Raw genomic sequence first — 22,201 nt, 5'->3', positions numbered from 1 at the left:
TGGCTGCCATCGCTGTTCGGTCAACAACATTTTTCAGAATATGTGTTCTGCGTAAGAAAGAAAGTCATACAGGTTTGAAACGACAAGAGGGTGAGTAAATGATGACAGAATTTTCATTTTAGGGTGAACTTATCCTTTAAGGTTATAATATATAAAAAATCAAGTATTTTTTAAAGGACATAATTAAATGACATTTTGGACAAAAGCTGACGTGATGTGATCTTGGTCTCGCCAGCAGCCATATCACCCTGTAGCCCAAGACTGGTTGCCCACTGAAGCTATGTTAAAGAGAATTACTTTCTCAACATGCTGTGGTTAATTGTTGATATTAACTTTCACACAACCATAACTCCAACAACACTAACAACTGCATTTACATCTATTGAAAGAATGATGACTGATTTATATAATTGCAAAATGATGAATTATCTGACCTTGGCCTATTTTTATCTGTAAAATAACTCTGTATTTCTGTAGTTACAAGCATGAGGCGTAGACATGCCACACTTACTTAGGTTCAATCTTTCTCCATCAGTACGCATATCTAGACACACACACCAAGGCCAGGCCCCCTTATCATCATATCATGTACCAAAACAAAGCCTTCAAAATTTATGAGCTCCTCTCTGGTAAGGAGGGAAAGATTCCTTTACATTATTCAAAACCCCTAAGGCCATTGGGAAGTAGCCACAACACAGATGCTCATTTAAAATACACGTTACAAAACACACGCACCTCAAACGGCCAAACATTAGCCTAATTATCTGAGCATATTTATAAAAGCTATCCGTGATCAAGTAAACCACTTACACGTGTGTGTATATTCGAAGTCATTTTAATAGGTTGTTAAAAATACAAAATCTCTAAAAAAAAAAAAAATCGAACAAAATTACATCTCCATATTCCTGATTAATAGTTTTTTTTTTAATCGCAAGCATCCGCTGAATTACGTCATAAATATTCTTCGCCATTTGCCATGGATGGCTTATGGATGCTCATTCTTTGGCACCGACTGGCAGAGTTGAGTGATCTCATTGAGATGCATTCATTCATAAAGGGAGAAACATGATAGCGGCTTAAAACCTACAAAGGGCATCAGTCAAATCCCAACCAAACAATTAAGAAACCCAAGAGTAGTCAAATTGTCCTGGGACTGAGGGATTAGAGCGGGCCAAGGGGGCATGGAGAACAGAAGGCATAGTAATGACATAATGCATGGATAAATGTTGATTTGAAGATGACTATTCTCGGATCAGAGAGGAAGTAGATGAGGGAGACATGCAATGTTGGAAATTTGGTTCAGCCATTCAAGGAAAACTTCAAATTGCCTTTCCCTGCATCTAACACTTTCCCTCTTCCACTTCCTCTCTAAACCTCGGTCACCCAAAATCCATTCTAAGTATGTCACTCTTTTTGTCAGATTTGTTCTGTAAAGCCGATGGGAGCATTGGTAGGTTGAGATCCGTGGTCCTGCGCTGTTGTATAGCCGTCCGTAACTGTACAGAGTTCCTTTTCACGGCATTGCCAGCGACACCTATCCCTCCTCCCCCTCCTGCGCTTCTCTTCTCCTTCCCGTGTCTCAGGTTTTTAATGACGAGAGCTTGTTGTCTCTGTGACGGAAACAATGGTGGTTTGGACCCGTTCACCAAGAAAGGCGAGGAGCCTGTGCCAGCGGTGGCGTGGCGCGTGAAGCCAATCCAAGTCACTTTTCTAGCCGTGGCTACTTTAAGTGTTCCAGTATGGCGTAGTCGTGGTAACGGTGAGGTTTGCGCCGAGGGTTCAATGTGGCGAGCGTTATACGTTTTCTCCTCAATAGCCAGTAAGAGATCCTTAAAGCGCTGTCCTGCTCTGCTCTCCAGGTGCGTTCTTGGAGATGTACCTTTCTTGGAGTAGAATGTCTGCAGCTTTTCCAGTTTGTGATCATCTTGTTGTTCAGATTCCAAGCCTTGATATTTGTCAGAGTAAGCTGTTCTCAGATCCCGCTGCCTGTTTGATGTTCTCATTGTCTGCGAGTCTCTGGAGGTGTCTGCGGTTACAATGGCATCACAAGGAGCAGAGTCGCAAAGATTTGTGCCACTCCCCTCTCGGCACGAACACTGGGGGGGTGAGATGTGAAGCACCTCCTTTTCACCAAAAGTTGAAACTGAAACACATATGAACAAACTTATGCAAATGCAAATCCATGTGCTGCAGATTAATAAAAACAATGTATTGTATGAATATTTGTGTTTCTAAAATAACTGATTTACTTGAAATGTACAAGCTGGTTTAAGATGCGAAGAGCTTATAAGAGCAAAGAAATTAATACGTGTTATTATTACCCTTATGAATCAGTCTGTCATGTGTCTCCAGTATGGCAATCTCATTAGTTGTATCCACAGGCAGTAATCTTGGGGAATCTGCTCTATCCACCGGGCTTGGCTGTCTTGGTCTGACTGTCACTGGCCTTTTCTTGCCACTCCGGGCGTCTCTGTCCTGGGACCGACTCCTCTCGGTCCTACTGGTCTGCCTTGAATTCCACTCATTGGATGTGTCACTTTGAGGACACTACAAGAGAAATGCGCTTTTCAAGTTTTGTGACCATGAGTGTGTCTGAGTTAAGATATCGAAAATGTATTTTTTTTTTCTTCGAAGACAGATATAAAGCTGCACAAATCACCTGCTGCTGACTCTTTGCATCTGAATTGCTTTTCTCTCTTGAAAAGCCTTTATTTAAAAGACTCCATTCATTGTTTTCTTCTCTCTGATGCATTGCGATGCACAGAAAATGAGAGAAAACAGAAACACTGAGAGGAATGTAAATGACTAAAAAATATTTTTTGCTTATTACAGTATTGCAATGTTAGTTTAGCAACATGTTAACGCCACACTTTGTGTGAAAAAATTGAGGTTTGTACAGTAGGTGTTTCATTTTACCTTCGTAGCCTTGACTAGTTTCTGATACCTGGTGAGTTTCTTCAGCAGTAGATTGTAAGAGGCTAAGATGGCAGATGGCTTGTTGCTGATGACAGTATGGATGATGTCAGAAAGGCCGTAACCAAGAGATTCTGTCATGTAATTCATCAAGGCTGAATTCAGATCCTCAGGACGTAATCTAAAGAAAGAAACAGAACTTTTCAACAGGGTATTGCTAAAATGTTAACCATGTTTTTCAAAGAACAGTTTAGAACAGCATGAATTTCCATACAGCTCCAGACTGGTTTACACTGGATTGGTGATAGTTTAGTTGATGGGCCAACATCTAAAAGAGAACATCATCTGGGAACCTGCTATCTTGTTTTTAGAGAGTATCAAAATGTACCATGGTACTCCCATGTTCTTTGTGACCTTTAGAATGGAAACCACATAACTATGACAAAATGTTAAGACAAAACTTAGTACCACCACTGTACCACACATCAACAAGTTCCTTTTCGCAGATACCTGTTTCTATACGCGACAGTCTGGAGGAGTCTCTTGGAAAAACCTTCATTCAGCCATTTATCCTGCATCGCTGCTTTGACCGTTGGTCTTTTTTCCGGTTCTGGCTCCAGCAGAGACAAGACAAACTGTACAGCCGCTGAAGTGGGAGTGAAAAACAGAGACACTACTAAGCACTCCCGGAACCCTGCTTTAACCTTATGCTGAAGATCTCAGTAGATTTGTCAGAAGAGTGTGTGAGTATTAGTGTGTCAGACCTAGACTGAACTTTTCGAGGTTTCTTTTACAAATAGCCAGATCAGATTCAAGCACTTTGATCCCAAGTGCTGTCTTCTCAATGCAGGGGGACTCCTCAGATCAGAGTTTCAGTTTGGCAGTGTGCTGGCCTGTGTGTGTGTCTGTGTGTGTGTGTGTGTGTGTGTGCGTGTGTGTGTATTAAGGTGAAGGTAGTGTTTGTGTCAGTAGACAGTGACGATCGCATTTACTCATTCACTTAGAGTGGGATTACAAACGTACAAATTGCAAAAAGTCTTACGCATTTAGGATGACAACAAAGTCAGAGGTGATGAAAACACTTCTAAACACTTAAAATCACACATGATGTTATATAGCAGATCATCATGTTTTCTAATACAACTATCTAAAAATTCTTAAATCAAAATACTTGAGAAGCAAAACAAATATCTGCCAATGGAGTAAAAATTGAATTAAGTTTTACCTCTTTATTAAAGTGATAGTTCACCCAAAAGGAAATTTCTGTCATCATTTACTCATCCTCTTGTCATTTCAAACCAGTTTGACGTTCTTTCTTCTGCAGAACACGAAAGAAGATATTTTAAAGAAAGTTGGTAACCAAACAGCACCTGCACCCATTCACTGCTTTGTATGGACACAAAACCAGTGCAAGTGATGGATACTGGTTAGCAACATTTTTAAAAATATCTTCTTTTGTGTTTTGCGGACAAACGAAAGTCATACAGGTTCAAAAAGACAAGAGGATAAGCAAGCTATTAATGACAGAATTTTCGGTTTTGGGTGAACTATCCCTCACGCTTCGTTTAGACTGCCAGCGACTGTCGCTGTGTGTTGCCAGTCTCTCGCTACAAGGTCGTTAGAAGGCATTGGCTGCTAGCTTAGGTTGTCTTTAGGTTGACATGTATAAACAAACCCTGCAGTAACAGACGAGAGACGGCTGACGTGAGCTCCACTGCTGTACTCCTATTGGTAGTTGCCTCCGAAAGTCGCTCATCATTTGCATAAAGTTGAGCAAATCTCAACTTTGTCGCATCGCTAGACACGCCCACTTCCTGTTGCCAACAGTCACTGTCGCCGGCTCTCCATTGAAATGAATGACATCGCCTCGCTTTGTCGCTGGGTGTCGCTGGCGGTCTGAACGGGGTGTTAAAGTACTCAATTCAAGTTTATTTTTTACTTCATTGGCAGATTTTATTTCTTGTTTTAAGCCTTTTATATATACAGTATTTACACAACACAAGGTATAAAATATAGGTTATTCCATGGTCTTTTTGAATACTCAATTCTGATTGGCTGGAAGGTGTGCATTAAAACCCTTTTAAGGCACAGCTCCAGTAAGTTTGATTACATTTGAAATTTAACTGACAAAATCACTGTAATTTTCACCTGTTTGATCTAAAATTTCACTGTAAACATCAAAAAAAGATTTAACTTGGCAAATGACCATGGTATAAGCAGGATAATCCACAGCTAGCCGTGCGTTAAAGGATTTTAATGCACTTCGCAGAGGCAACCACCCTTCGCGTCGGGTGGTTCTTGGCATTAAAACCCTTTAACGCACGGCTAGCTGTGGTTTATCCCTTACTAATTTTGCCTTTCAAGTAAATGTATCTTGATTTAAGAATTTTAGTGTAGGTGAGTGTAGCTATCTTTGTGATTGGTGAATATCCTCTGCTGTACATGACCAACATTATGATCTGGATCCGATGATCTAACAATCTGATCCATCAAAATACTCAACACATTTTTCTTGCCTCATTGTAGTTTCACTTTTTTCCCTGTACTTATCTTGTTCTGCAGAGGAACCCCCGTGATGTATGTGTGTGTATGTAGGTGTACATTTTACCTTTGCTGATGTCTGATGGTATAGCGCTGATTTCTCCATTCACCATCTTTTGATGGAGTTGCTTGATGTTGAAGGGCTCCACAGTAAATGGCAATGTCCCTGTCAACAAGGCAAACATACTCACACCCCTAAACATATTCAGACACAGAAACACAAACAATGTTAATAACCAGGCTGCATTAAAAGAGGTTACCTCTTAAATACATATTAAATTATAAATGGTTGACTTCAGCATGCATTGTGTATACTCACACAGACCACACGTCCACTTTAGGGCCGTACTTCCTGTGGGCCAACAGTTCAGGTGCCGCGTAAGCTGGACTTCCACATTGAGTATTTAGCAGATCCAGAGAGAGGGAATCTGACTTCAGGGTGTTACTTAAACCAAAGTCTACACATAAACACATAGACAAGTTAGTGCACTTCTCAGCTTGACAAATGTACATTTACACACACTGTTCTAAAAGGGACACATGGCAAGACACTCACCAACAATCTTAATGTTGTTGTGCTCATCCAGTAGAAAGTTCTCAATCTTCAGATCCCTAATAAACCAGATCCAAATATGAAGGATGTTAAAACCGTTACACAAACCACACACACAGATCACCTTCTTCCATGTTTGGAAATATTTGACCAGCCAGAAACCCCAAATGTAATGAAAGATTGCGAATAAAAAAGGGATTTGTGTTAAAGAACAGACGTAGAACTGTTATTGCTGGTGCTATCGCAGCTTGGTGGTCCCGAAGGTTCCAGTTATACTGCCAAGTTTTACTTTTAATCTCATCCTTTTTTCTTTTCTCTTACAGCCCCTTTATTTCTTCTTTGTAATAAACACACTCACTTTGACGGCCGCACTCTCATCACATTTAATATGAAACTGTACGAGAAGCCTATAAAATATCGCAGTCCTCAAAGCTATTTTCATTTCTCTCCATTTTTACAGACATGGCTGACATCTCAAAGCTCGATGGGCAGCCTTGTGTGCTTCGGCACACACAGATTGTCCTGAAACTTACATTTATGAATTTGGCAAATTATTTTATTCTAATCGACGTGCATTTGAGCTATACTTATTTGCAGTATGTACAGTTTTTGGGAATCAAATCTAATAGATGCGCTTAAATGTAGAGGGGGGAACTACACCAAACTACACCTACCCTAAATCTGCCATTTTTAAAGTTTTTGTACAGACATAGAATGGTTTAGTTTATTATTTGCGTATGTGTGTGTTGTATGAAAAGCTTCAAGCCTCAAGGATGTAGGTTGATTTGGAGGAGACAACTTTTCATTTGATTTGATTGATTCATCATGAATGAACTGTTGAACAGAGATGTCCGTGAGCTGTACATACCAACACCCTCCCTTCATTACCATGGGGACTGTACACATGTTGACTATCCCTGCAGGGTACAGATGGGACCTTTGCTCTCTTGTGATGAATCTGTAGCCAAGAGTGTGTATATGTGAGTGAGTGTGTAAGTTAATGTAGATTCTTTGATCTGTGTCCCACACAATAATAAAGGCTCTGTACAGACGGGAATGTGTGCGTGAAGGAGATTTCTGCATTATGAGGCTTTATCCTGGGACTCCATTAGTAAGGAAGTCAGTGAATGATGTGTTAACCATAGTGGCTCTGGCTGATGATGTCATGAGAAACTGATGACATTCCCAGTCCTGCTCTAAAGTAGATCTACACTCACCAACACAAATGTACACTATTGCTCTTTTTTGTTTTTAAAATGAATTAATCTGGTAGTCTTATCATTGTTGTGTATAAATCCGACTTCTCTGACCAACAAAGAGCCAAGTCTGCGGTTTTAGTGCGTACTTGTTTTTTTATAAGAAGCTTTGTAATGCATAACATGCACTGTAAAATATCTATTTTAGGTATAGGAATGCAATATTTTAATATTTGGCCTATTGGGCAAATTTCTAATTTGTCATTGGGCTGGTTTTCTGGCAACCCTGATAAAGCAAAATAACAAAGCATGGATGACGTCTGACATCACTAAAGCTTATTTCACTTGGGTAACTGTGTGTATGTTCGGTACCTGTGAACTATGCCGTGTTTGTGCAGGTGATCCACTGCAGAAAGTATCTGCCGGGTGTATCTGCGCACCTCTCTCTCCTCCAGCCGCTTGCGTTCACAGATACGGTCCATCAGATCTCCTCCACCGCACAGCTCCATGGCCATATAGTAGCAGTTCTCTGTCTCCAGTGTCTCCAACAGCAGGACGATGTTCGGGTGGCGGATCAGCTGGTGAATCCGTGGTTCGCGTTTCATGTTCTTCAAAACGTATGAATCCTGTCGAGCCTTCTTCTTATCTATCACCTTGATCGCCACCTGACAGACAGGGACCAAAACAGAGAGCAGTTGTGTTTCATTTAAGCATCAGATGTCTCATAGGTTACTTCTAATGTTTTTAATGATTGACACACACTGTAAAAATACATGTGAAATCTACAATAATTCGCTGTGTTCATGCACTGGAAATAACTGTATTAGGGGTCACAGTGAATTACTGTATATTCAATGAGAAATTACAATACTTTTTTCAAAATATTGTGAAAATCACATTAAAGAGGAATGTGCTGTACAAAGTCACAGTAACCAGTACTGTCCTGTAGAAAGTCACAACAAACAAGTACTATGTTAAATCTACAGTAATTCGCTGTGTTCATGCACTGGAAATAACGTATTAGGGGTCACAGAGCATTAAAGTATATTCAATGAGAAATGACAATACTGATCAAAATATTGTGAAAACCACATTAGAGGAATGTGCTAAAAAAACGACTTTGTTAACCTAACCAACACGGGCCTGTGGTAAATCACAACAACCAAGCATGAATGTTCAATAGTTCTATATTAGAAAGGGTTTCATTAATTAAAATAGAGATTTTCCCATTTCACAGGTATTACAGTGAAACTTGGAATTGAGAAACTTTTGTGTGATATTCAGGGCACCTCTGACATGGGACATAATCCAAAACAAAGTACAATCATTATTTAAAGTTTAAAGGATACAAATGTCTCGCACAAGCTTTTAATAGCTTATTTTGTTCTTTTGAGTCTATCACAACTAGACATTAAACATTGAACTGTTTTGTAACCTTCTGTTAATTGATTATTAAATATTTTTGTGAAAATAGACTTTAATAAAAAATAAATAAATCATTTATTGAGTTATCATAAGGTTTTGTTTACAAGCAGCAAAAACGCATGGCAATGACACAGGTTTATGATGTAGGCTACTGGTGGTTCTAAACTCTGTGGCCCGCGGATGTCCACTTCCTGCAGCCTTAACCTTGATCAAACTCACCTGTTTGTAACTCTCTAGTAATGACTTAAACGTCATGCAGCGCTGCGCAAATCCGATCACCGAAATTACATCAAAATACCGTGACAGGGGAATCTGAGTGCAGCTTGCTCCGATTACAATCGCTCTCGCGGTACTTTGATGTCACACGCCGTCCGGGAGCAACGCAGCGCCGCCAAAGACTATAGATACCAAGAGATTTCAGATCCCTGCGATTTTCTCCATTTTGGGGTGAAAGCGACTTGTCTTGTTTTCTGTCGCGATGGCAATATGAGCTGCTTTGTTAAAAAAACAACATTGAAGCTAAAATCCAACTTGAATGATGATAATACATGACGACAAAAACCTTAGCTCGCTAGAAACCATGTCAGTTAAAAAGCATTTTCACCCCAAAATGGCGGCCGCGCTGTTTCCCAAGAAGCACCAGAGTTCCGCCTCTTGGTATCTATACTCTTTGACGCCGCACCACCTTTTGGCGCGCCCACTATTCCGACTATTCTTTGGACTAAACTTGGTCAGTTTATTAACAGTAACATTACAGTAGTTAGTCGTTGTGTCTTTGTCACGGTCCATATTTCAAAGTTATGTTCAGATCAATATTAACAGACAATTTTAACTCAAACTATTGTCAATAAATGTTTATTATAAAATAACATAATGGCCTGATGGCAGTAAAGTTGAATGTTTATTTAAGATAAATGTTTTTTAAATGTTACTATTTATTGTTTGTTTTTCAGATATCTTCTGTAACATTTCATGTGGAACAATCCATTCAGTTCAGCTGTGAAATGTGCACTATACACCCATCTTTATTGTACTTTTTTTTGCATTATTTGTGACACAGTTGGAGTTAGTCTACCTAGAGTATTTATTTACTTTAGAGTACATAGCAGCACTGATTATCAGTGTTCCCCTGTGTTTATAAGTGGACTTGCTTGGGGGATGATTACATTTTCTGCCATATTTTGCATTTTGTTGTTTGTTTAGGAAATGTTTTCAAATTGTGCTTTACATTAAAATAGAGACAGTGTATTTGTCAAATAGTGTGATCAACTTGTATCAGTCCAAGCATAAAGTGCTGGAACTCTATTGAATTTGTACCAAAAAAAATTTCTTAATAGTATTATTCTTACTGTCAGAAACTGTAAGTCGTAAAGATACCAAACCAGAATAAATGATCTGTGATTCATTTTGGTTTTGGCTCTAGGTTCACTTTTAAGCAATCATCCTAAGAAAGTTAGTAAACTAAAACCACATTAATAATTATATTCTTAAGTCAGGGGCTGTTTCCAAATCATCTACATTATCTGTAAAAAAACACAGTAACTAAGTAGCAACCATTGACAATCAAATTTCTGTAAAAACACAATAATTAACCTCCAGCCATTGACAAGTAACTTATTGTATTAAACAATCACAGTTACTAACTGGCAGCCATTGACAAGTAACTTACTGTAATAAACTATCACTAACTGGCAGCCATTGACAAGTAACTTACTGTAATAAAAAAGCACAGTTACTAACTGGCAGCCATTGTCAAGTAACTTACTGTATTTTGAAATACAGTGTATTACTTGTCAATGGCTGCCAGTAAATTACTGTAATTTCACAATATATTTCTTACGGGTGCAGAGTATAATGTATTTATTTAAGTATAACATGTTTCTTTTAAAAATACATTTGTTAATAAACTGAACAAGTACAGTGTAAATGCATATGGCTTTTATAAATTGTACATGATTACGTTTGTAAATTCTAGAATAAAGGTGGTGCTGATTGTCATAGCAACCTGTTCAAGTAAACAGAGTGGTCAGGAAAAACTCAGTGATCTGTATAAGAACTGCTAAAATACACACACACAGGTCAGACTTGCTGACGCATGAAAGCTCTGGTCACCACAGTGAGACGAGGACAGGTGGAACTAAAACTTCTCTCTCTCTCTCTCTGTTGTTTGTCTATCCGTGGCATGTTAAACCAAAAGACTATCCAAAAAAATGCACGTATATATTGCACAAAAATTGTGACCCAGTCTGTGGAAACCAGGGTAACGTCTCAATCTATTTATGAGATAAGGAGCATCAAAGTTTAACCATTAATTTAACTAGGATTTTAATTTTTGAAATGCCCTTACTTAGTCAATATTACATATAACAAGGTTATATTTCTACAGAATGTTCTTTACATTGATGGTAAAAAACAGTAAATCAAAAAAAATACTTTAGCTGGATTTTCACTAACTGGGTCGTAATTTAAAGTTCTTTATGATTGTATCATATTCACCTACAATGTACCTGGCAATAAAATTCATTATAAACAAATGTATGTTATATATAAGAATATATAGGTAGTTAAACTGCACATGTGTTCTATGTTGTGACATGGCAAAAAGTTTGAAGAGAGGGACAGTGCATTTATGCATAAATTTATACAGTATACTTCTAAAGATAAACACACATATTGTCCTAATGTGATTGCTCTTTGGTTATTTTGTATCGTTTGAATGTAATGACTGAACTGTTGATTTTACACTCAAGTTATATGCTACTTCGGGCTGAAGTAGATACTACCCAATCTCTATTTTTGCAGGCCCTAATCACAAATTTCCGAAACAATAATTACTATGGTGTCATTATTACCAACACTATAACTTGGAATAATAACGGCATATAATATACAAATCAATTTATTATGTATAAAAATGCCATATTATGACTAGAATACTCCTAAATGCCAAAAGATCACCCTACACACAGTACATGGTCACCCAACCAAATAAAAGTCTTCAGAAGGTAAATTAACTGATGCTGTTTATGTTATTAATGTGTGTATTTTAATAGCACAGTTTACACCAGTTAGGCACATAGTCAGTGATCATATGTTGATTATTTGAATATTCCTAAAATGTGTCTAAATAGTCTATAGCATTGCAAATATGTAAGTTTGTGTGAATGTATTATTACCTTGGTAAATGTCAGAGATTAGATAGGAGCGAGTGTCTATGAAAGCTGAGCGACCGAGACGGCATGAAAAATAAATGACAACCCTTCAGCACACGATGACTGACACCCTCAGAGCGTGTGACGCGGATCCTTTGATTGACAAGTGTCTGTGCGTAAGAAACTTGCACGTCTCTCTTACCTTCTCCCCCGTGATGATGTGCATGCCCACCATAACCTTGGCAAAGGAGCCCTTGTTGATCATTTTACCCACCAGGTAGCTGCCCACGCGTTTAGTATGAGGAAAGTTTCGGAGCAGGTCACGGGGGACCTTTCCAAGGCAGGGAGGCGCTGCCTGCTCCAGCTCGCCCGAGTCAGTCATGCTCCCATCCAAAGATGACTTCAGCGCAGCAGGCATGATGCCAGTAATGCACGCTTTCTATCAGGTCCTGTAGATCACAACAAGCGGACGAGGTTGCAGGACAGAAGGGTCACGTGTGATGAAGTCAGGTCTCATTGGTTCCTCTTTGGAGGTGATTGGAGTATATCCTCTCTGTCTTGTTCCTCATGTGTTTCTCCAGGATCCAGATGCTGGTCCACAATCTCTTAGGTAGGAGCGGTGTCTAGCCTCAGATCCCTCAGATTTTTATCTCTCTTTTTCATCTAGACTGTCTCTTCTCTGGCCAATGGAAGGTTCTTCTGTCAGTCTGGTTAGTTCATGCACTCTCGTGTGTGTGTGTGTGTGGTTGGTAGATAATTAACTGTATCTGGTCTCAGGTTGATGCAGTGAGCTTAGTGTAGTGAGAGGACACACTACACCGTAATGACCCCCCATCCACACATGCGCACACACGCACATGCATAAGAACAGACTCTGATAAACATGGCTCCCCAAAAATGATGTCACAGACGGCTTTAGTTCTATCAACAGTCAACAGACCTCATATTAAATTTATATATTTCATTTTCCAGTGTTGTTCTCTTTCTGTCAGTTGAGCTGTCAAGAGTATAGCACGTATTTTTTGGAAATGTGCTTTTTTACTTTTTGTAAACTACATCCAGAAACAAAAAATAATTGTCTTATTACAGAAAAAAAGTTAAATAACAGATAGATGTCATGTCAGGCCCACATGGAATCTATATGCAGATTTCTACAGAATTGGAATGACTGTCCATTAGTTAGTTTATTGAATACTTTTCATAATTTATATATAACAGTTTACAAAAAAAAAGAAAATTAATTTACTCATTTCAAACTTCTATGACTTACTTTCTTCTGCAGAACACAAAAAAATATATTTTAAACAATTTTGGTAACTAAACAACGGCGGTACCAATTCACTTATACATTTTTTTTCAGTTTTGTGTCCATATAATAGAAGTGAATGGGTACCGCCGTTGTTCGGTTACCAGCATTCTTCCAAATATCATCTTTTGTGTTCTGCAGAAGTCATTCAGGTTTACAATGACACGAGGGTGAGTAAATGATGACAGAATTTTCATTTTCGGGTGAACTATCCTTTTAGTCACAATGAAACCAAAACTGAGTATTGCATTATTATAATTGATTTATCTGTGAAGGTCATTATATTCTTTAAATTTATGTGCTCTCATAATTTTAAGACTCCGACAAGCTACAGACATTTTCTTTTTGTGACATGTCTCTGCACATAAGTGGGACAATATTGACAGTTAAATGTCCAGCCTTCCAACTTCCGATGATCCAACCAATTTCCGAAGTACTAAATCGTGTCCTGCTATAAAAAGAACCCTCATTTCTGAAGTATCACTCTGATATACGTTTAAAAAATGAAAAAAAAAAACACCATTGCAACTTCAGTTTCATGCTGACTTTAAACACATTTCGCTGTTTGTCAAATGTGAAAAATATGCATATTCCATGTGGGCTTCCTTGTCATCATTACACATGTAAAGACACATGCATGCAGTTTGGGCCTATATCAGCAGAGTATCTTATTTGGGGTCTGTGTGGATGAATAAAAGGCTATTGTCAGATACGTGTGGTGGTAAGGATCAGGTTGCTTATATCTTCTTTATTTGTTCACTCCATTCATCCACTAGAGAGAGAGAGAGAAAGATGAACTGAACAGCAAGGGGTTGGAATCTGAGCCCCTTATACACTATTCAAACACACACACATTAACTCACGCAGACAAATATATCTGCAGCAATACATATGTCCAGTACAATAAATATCTGTAATTCATATCGTTTCTCCACGATGCTCCATCCACTTTGAGAAAACAATACGGGAGCAGAAGAAACAAAGAGAGGCCCGCCCTACACGGAAGAGCTTTGTTTTGTGTGTGTGTTAGAGCTATGTGCCTCAACACTTTTATATCTACGGTTCAAAGCAGGCCATGACAAAAAGTGCCAGAATGAGCAAACAGACACAAAGTTTTGTGTGCACCCCCCAAAAATGTGTTCCAGCCTCGAGGCTTTGGCAAAACACAGTGCGGTCGAATTAATAGCTCTGAAAACCTTCGTCCATTTCCTGCTCTGTAAGAAACCAATCCCCAGCAATCCATTAAAGCATATCTTAACACTAAATAACTTTTTAAAACCCTGCTGGAGCATCTCTGCGCCCACGCGCTAGCATGCTAAGCTTTACGAGGAAGTCTCAGAGCAGGATATTATCAGAGGAAACATCACTCCGGAAAACCTGAACAATAAAACAACTCTTACAAACTAAAAAAGGCTCTTGTCATTGGTATTTAAAAACTAGACCAACTGAAGGAAAAAATATAATGCTGTTAAATAATAGCATGTTCTAAAATCTACCTGAATAAAACAACGATTGTCTAAAAAACTGTTCAATATGTTTAATTGAAATTGACCCTTTTGCATAACCTTTCATTTTAATAATCGTTTCAATTTAACACTTTTTCTTTTTTAATTTGAACACTTTAATTTAAAACACCGAGTATGTGGAACAAACAACAGCATATTGACTGAAGAACGAACTACAACATGTCTAAATAATAATGAACAACAATTAAGTATTGTGAATGTTGCCCTCTTGAGGCTAAAGAAAGCTGGGGCAAAACGTGGATGGCTACCTTCCATTCTTTAAATTCTATGTCAAATTACATTACAATTTCACAAAGGCCTATATGTTGTACAAAGATGACTTTTTACGTCTTCAAACTTCGTGTGTCACAATAATTAATTTGTGAGAATACAAATTTTGTTTTTGCAAAATATTTCTGTTTGCCAGATCTCTGATCACATGATGACTTTCTGATTCAGTCTTACAAAACAAAACAAAAACAATCATTGACTGCTTGCATCACAGCTTGTTTAGAGGTCTCGCGCTGTCAACAGAATAACCCACAAGAAAGCAAATAAAACTGAGAACACAGACAGAGGTACAGATTTGTCTGTCTGTAAGCGTGTGGGCGGGATCGAGTTTAAACCATAATTACATTCAAAAGGCTTTAACACAGTTAATGAAGACCTGCTGCACACACACACAGAGTTACATGGGTCAGGGTGATGACAGCAGTGAAGTGAAGCAGTCATTTCCTGAGCAACATGGCCAGATGTGTCACACACTACATCTAAATGTCTTTCTCCCTCAAACACACACACAGCACACACTGGTGTGTAACTCAGACATTAAGTTCTCATTAATGCTCATACTCAGGTCAGTCATTTTTTTTTAGATGGGGATAAAACACCAGACTAATGTGTGTGTGCGTTTGTGTGCATGTGATGTGTGGCTTAATTACTTTGTGCTAATGAAAAGCTGTGTGTGAGTTTGTGAGCAACTCAGATGGTGAAACTGCCACGCTGCGCTCACAGCTCGTAAATTGCACACCTTCTAAAGGATGTGGGCTGTGTGTGTGACAAGTGTGTGTGTATGCTAAAAGCACACATTTTAGGGCCTAAATCAACAGTGTAGCTGCAGTAAAAAAAAAATCAACAGCGATTAACTGGTGTATAGTAGATGTTATGTTATGATGTTATTATGTGCTAATGGAGGCAGAAGTCTGAAGAAAAAGACATTTAGACTCGAAAAATTGTATCATTATTCATGTAAAAATGTGTGCATGTAAGAAAGAGGGAAAGAGAAAGACTCTTCTATTGCATAAGAGATGACACATAAATCACAGGAGTTTCCTAACCTACATTGATCCTTCCAAATGTTCTCTGTATCTGCCAGAAGAGAGCGCTAAAGAGAAACCAAATATGTGTATTTTTATTTTAAGACCAAAACATAAATAGTCAGTGTAGTTTGCATTGGAACTCCACCATAGTTCTGTTACATAAATCATTTGGTTCATTCATTTCGTGGTCATGTAAAACATAAGTCATTGCTGAATAAGCTTTTCTGTGATGCTGCACAAGAAACAACAACAACTGAAAACATTCGATTGAAAAAAGTTATGCTTCTCAATTAAGTCTTTAAAACGGCGTGTTTCGCTTTTTTTATTTTTCATTACAAAAAAAGCATATTACAAATAAGTGTTTGTCTTCCTATGCATCTTGGTGTGTTTTGTTTTTCATTTTGTCAGATAACAGGGACAAAAGCTTTTTTCTTTTCTTAAAACATCCTAACAAAAAACATCTCTCAGTGAATGCCCCGACTGTAAATCATAATTATTTGACTCTCTCTACCTCAATTCAAACACACAGCTTTTATTTTTTACCACAATAACAGCGATTTCCTGCTCATATGGTCATCTGCGCACCCAAAGTCAACAGCAGGGAGACTGTGGAGCATAATGGATGTGTTTTATGGAAAGGGTGTTATATTAAGTTTAATAGCAGTGTGTGGTGGGCTAATGGCTGCCTTTGGCTTCCCTCCTGAAAATAGAACAGAAGGTGGGTTTGGAGGGATTCTTCTCTATGGGTCTGTGTGTGTGTGAGAAAGAAAGAGATGAATATGGACACAGAAAGTGAAGACAGAATGAAAAAGTGTGTGTGGCGCATAAAATCCGAACGAAAAGGAATAAGATCATTTAGAATGTTTGAGTTCTGTTTCAGTGTTTGAGTTTGGATAAGATGTGTGAAATGTGATTGAAATATGAAGTTGATCTTTTTTAGAGTGTGGAATAATGAAATAATTCATCTACTTAATGCCCCGTTTGTTTTCCCCTTCACCCCATTTAAAATGTTTAGCGGTTGTTTATTCATGAGGGTGTTTATCCATCTTGTAACCTTTGATCCAACATTTACACGATTTGGGCTTTGGGGTTTGTGTGAATGGTCGATATCGGCTATTGGAGCTCACTCTTAATTTAGAAGCAATTTTAAAGGAGCATGAAGGCACAGCTGTAACATATTCCCCTGCGGCATGCCGAGAAAACACGCCCCTGTCGGCCTCTCATATGCCAGATCTCCATTTTCAGACACTTTAAACAAAACAAAAAAAACAGAAATTCTCAACCAAATTACTTCTGTTTTTATCTCTTTCTTCACACACCTTTTTGACCAGCTCCTTTTGTTGTCATCCTTTAACAAATCTTCATCATTTTATCAGAAGTGTTTTCAATGAAGTGCTAAGTGTTGGGTTTTATTGAAAGGAAACAACTGGAACAACACGTGTGTTTTCTTAGGCCTGTCAAGATTCGGCTCCGCAGGCCAGATTCCTTCTTATGATTTACAATCTGCGTACTGATGAATCCTCACGACCGATTCATACCTGCTGAAAGATGACTCGAAATGTGCATGTTAATGAATGTCTGAACATAAATGTGTGTAAAAGTGATGGTGTGGGTTACTGAAATCTTTCATATATCTTAGTGTTAACAAAAATCTGCTTTTAATTTGGCAAGACATGTGCTGCTTTAATGTATATATGTTGCCAAATTTAATGTAATCCTAAGGACTGTTTGCTCAATTAAACAATAGTATTTATACACACACACACACACGCACGCACGCACGCACGCACACGTATGATTTATTATCTCCATGGGGACAGTCCATAGGCGTAATGAGTTGTATACTGTACAAACTGTATATTTTATCCCCTAATACCCCTAAACCTAAAGATCGTAGAAAACGTTTTGCATTTTTCTGTACAATTTATAAGCTTTTGTGCCCCTGGGGACCTCAATTTTGGTCCCCACAGTGACACGGGTCCCCATAAGTTGTGTATTTTAGGTCCCCACTAACATATAAAAACCAAGTACGTACACACACACGCACCCACAAAATGCCTATATAGTAAATACATTGGTACCAAAAGTATGGGTTGCATAAATTTAATTATATTACAAAAAATAAACTAATTGTGGCATAAGCAAACAAATAATGATAGATATGTATGACATGATAGACAAAAAACAAACATAGTATACTGAGATTAATGAGAAACTGTGAGCATGATTTGTAAGAATTGCTATTAATTATTTTAAAATTAATAATAAATAACAATTACATGCTAAACTTGCTGAATTGATTTCTATATTGTATATATTTATATGTATGATAATCTCCGTCTTAAAGGGATAGTTCACCCAAAACTGAAAATTGTTCCATCATTTACTCACCCTGAAGTTGTTCCAACCCTGTATAAATTTCTTTGTTCGGTTGAACACAAATTGGAAAAATGTTAGCAACTGACATTTCTGGGATCATTGACTACCATAGTAGGAAAATAATTGTGTATTTTTCGTTCTGTTTAACACAAAAGAAGTTATTTTGAGGAATTTAGGAAAGCTAAAAGTTCTGGGGCACCCTTGACTACCATTTTAATTTTTCCTACTATGGTAGTCAATGATGCCTCAGAAATGTCTTTCTTTTTTTTTTAAATGTAGGGGGGGTTAATTCATGACAGAATTTTCATTTTTAGGTGAACTATCCCTTTAAAGTCACAGCTACCCTCTATTTCCCTCATCTCTTTTTCTGGGTACGTGGTCTCAAAATGTGAGGCCACGTCAAACCCAAACTCACCAGCTGGAAGTGTGGTTAAAGAGTGTGTGTATGTGTGTTGGAGAGTGACGAAAGACATCGTCTATATAAAGCAAAAGAACCGGTTGCCGATTGCCACCTCATATCCACAATAATTATTCTTTTTCTCACTTTCATACTCGCTATCAAGCAGGTCCAAAACAGAGCTACCATGACGCGCCAACATTAAATCTACATTTACCGAGAAAAATATAGAGAAAGAAAGGTAGATAAATATTCATGAACTGCACCCCTCCTTCCGAAACTGAATTTCTGTATGTGAGTGCACTTAATATATCTGTGTGTTATGTTGTTAATGGCACACCTTGTTTGCCAGGCAGAAACAGCCAATTAAAGGCAACTTGTGTTAAACTGGGTCCATTTTCAGTGGTATGCCTCCAGGACCCACAAAAACAATCTTCAATGTGTGAGTGTGTGTCTGTGTGGGATGGGGATTTACACCTCTCTAATGATGTGTGAGTTTAATGCACGTAGCTGTTTTCAGCTTCACATGCAACAGGTTAACACCTTCAGTGCCATGGCTGTCTTTAACAGAAACGGAAGATGTGAGTCTATGAAAGTCTTTGATAAGTGATGGCAACCATAAATCACATATCTATATTGACATTCACAAAATAACTAGATTTTGCAATCTGTAGCCTCTAACATAATTTTAAAAACTATAAATCTATGGATAACAAAATTGAGACAGGTGCATGATGGGATACATAATAGTCTCATTTATACTCACGACACTTGAAAATTTTATAAATAAACAATATCCACCCTGTCTTCCTGCCCTGGTTTTAAAGAGAGGTGGAATGTAAATTGTGTTATTGGAATCAGGTCACAGATTAAATCGAGCGAGGTTAAATGAAGTAAAGCTGGCTGCGAGGAACGTTGTTAGCACATTGGCATAACGGGTTGCAGTAATTAGGGGGCGTGGCTTCACTCCACCAATCACTATTTTGTGTTTGAAGCTTCCTGCTGATTTACAGTGTGCAGACTAAGATGTGGCTGTTTTAGCAGGTCATAATTTGCTACACACACATACGCAGACACACTGGCTATATGAGTGTCAAGCGTGCACACACACCAGTCCAACGGATGCCAGACACACACACTCCACACTTCAGCTTCACCTGGCTGTTTTGTTCCCTCACACACTTTTCTTTCCTTTGCAAATCCCAGAGTGGACACAGAGTCCAAACTCTCATGAATACCTGGACAGTGACCCAGGCCGCGGTGAACTGAGGATGAGGAAAATATGTAAGGAGGTTACAGCTCTGTGTTGTGCTGGGATGGCGTGTTGTTTCTCCAAAGGCACATTGGGTTTTTATCAAGATTAAGAAGGTGGGGGGGTTAAACATGCTGTAATGAACATACATTTACTATTGACATATACATTTATACATTATACATAGACATGTATTACTTCTTTAATCATCTTATTTTTTTAAATGTTATTGTTGCTAATTAAAATGTACTTGTTTCGAATGTGCCTAATGTTTTTGTTTATTTCTTTTTGGAAACCTTAAATACCTCATATTCTAAAACGTTTTGGTTTTTGGATATTTTTCTGCAAAATTGTTACAAACTGTACCTTTAACAAACGTGAAAACATTCCTTAGTGTCCATTTCTGTCTTATAATTTAATTTCATATGACTGATTTTAATTTGGAGCCTCCTCCTTTGGGAGACAAGGGATGGGAGGGTTAATCTTTAAGTGTCAGCGTGTGTTTATGTCAAGATTTCTCATCTAAATAAACCTCAGGGTGCAGAGAGCACAGCACTGCAGGTGCAAGGGCTATAGATCACAGACCACACACACACTATCACGATCAAACTGTCTTCATGTGCAGAAAATCACTTCCTAGTCATTTAAACAGTTCACGACAGTAAAATACAAAAAGGATATTCACACACAAATTAAATCAATTTTTCTTACCAGATTCAATACACGCTTTTATGCTATGTACACGCACACACACCAGTACAGCCCTTGCCCATCTTAATCTCTCTGTGAAGTTCAGACCATCATGCTTCGGTGCTCACAACAAGGTTGGGTCGAGTCGAGGGGGAACGACAGGGCCCGGAGCCCTAGAAATCCCACAGGAGAGCAAATTGAAAACGACTGCTCAAAGAGCTGGTTAAAATTCTTTTGTTTTATTACTCCTTTCTCTCACAGAGCTGTTGACAAAAAAATGAGAAGACAGAAAAGTGCGACGCCCGAATGCCAGAAGTAATCCAGTGTAGACGTTTTATGATGGAAACTTCAGCGAAATGTAATTTCAACACTCATTCACTGTAGAAAAGAAAACTTACAAAGAAAGAGAGAAAGAAAGAATACTGTGGTTGTCTTCATTTCTGTTAAGCACAAATTAGTTCGCATATTTCTCTGACCAACACTCTGACCAGTTTGTTCTGTAAAGCAAATTGACAATCGTTTAATGAACGTCAAAGCATTAAGTGTTCATTTCATTCCTTTGCTTCATGGACTACAGAGGACTTGAGCGGATTACCATCTGAGGATGTAAGCGTGTCGTACAAGACAGTAGTGAACCCTGCTTAGAAGAGACCAGAGACAATCGGTCTGATGTGATTCTTAACCACTGTTGTGATTTCATGCACTTTTAAAATCCAGAGCTTTGCTTTATACTGGAACTGACCGTGTTGAAGGGATAGTTTACCCCAAAATTAAAATTCTGTCATGAGGTTTAAAACCCATGTTTGACTTTTCACGTGGAACACAAAATTTTGAGAAATGTGGTTTTGTGGGTGCCAATGTTGTTTGTTGTTTGTTACCAACGTTCTTCAAAACATCTTTAGTGTTCTGCTAAAGAAAGTCAGTCATACAGCTTTGAAATGACATGAAAGCGAGTAAAAATAATTTTCATTTTTTGGTGAACTATCCCTTTAACTACTTTGTAATTATTTTCACCTTTTTTTCCCTTTGTGTAGTTTTACCTTCCATTGTACAATATGTTCTCTGGAACATTATCAAATCATGCTGGGATAACATCAATCTTCAGATTTTGCACAAACTTACACAGTCCAGCTGGTATGAGGGGACATGACAAATCAATTCAAAACTGAAGCATTTTCATTAGCGGTCTCAAAATGTAAGAATTCACTGTATTTTATTTTATGCATTTTAAGCATAAACAAGGTCATCTAAACAAGATTTATTTGTCTGCCACCCTGTAGAGGACAAGCGGTTCTGGGAATGAATGGATTCATTTGTAAAATTCATTTATGGGCTGACATCCCACTATATGTCTGATGGTGGCGCCACACAGCCAGCATGAGGTGACTGTGTCTTCAAGCATGTCATTACAGATCTGTCTCTCGCTCTGAGAAGAGGGACAGAAGAGTGCAAAAGTCCTGATGTTTGACATTACAATGATTATTTTTCGTTCGCAGGGGAAACACTTTCATACAAACATAATACACAACACAAACAAATGTCACACCAAATTAGCGCACTACACTATGCACAC

At 38.2% G+C, this 22,201-nt stretch overlaps 1 protein-coding gene across 1 annotated transcript; it reads right to left on the bottom strand.

Annotated features, from left to right (window-relative positions):
• Positions 1–1,379: 1,379 nt before the first annotated feature.
• LOC130545321 (hormonally up-regulated neu tumor-associated kinase homolog A) lies at positions 1,380–12,198 on the bottom strand. The gene is made up of 10 exons (XM_057319758.1): positions 11,983–12,198; positions 7,576–7,868; positions 6,011–6,066; positions 5,774–5,912; positions 5,522–5,649; positions 3,424–3,559; positions 2,917–3,094; positions 2,660–2,743; positions 2,322–2,547; positions 1,380–2,143 (listed from the first exon to the last, which is right to left on the bottom strand). Exons 1-10 carry the CDS (start codon positions 12,196–12,198, stop codon positions 1,380–1,382), a joined length of 2,220 nt encoding a protein of 739 aa, XP_057175741.1.
• Positions 12,199–22,201: the final 10,003 nt, after the last annotated feature.

Source organism: Triplophysa rosa, linkage group LG21 (assembly GCF_024868665.1).
Source record: "Triplophysa rosa linkage group LG21, Trosa_1v2, whole genome shotgun sequence".
NCBI lineage: Eukaryota > Metazoa > Chordata > Actinopteri > Cypriniformes > Nemacheilidae > Triplophysa > Triplophysa rosa.
This window is presented reverse-complemented; position numbering and strand designations above follow the sequence as displayed.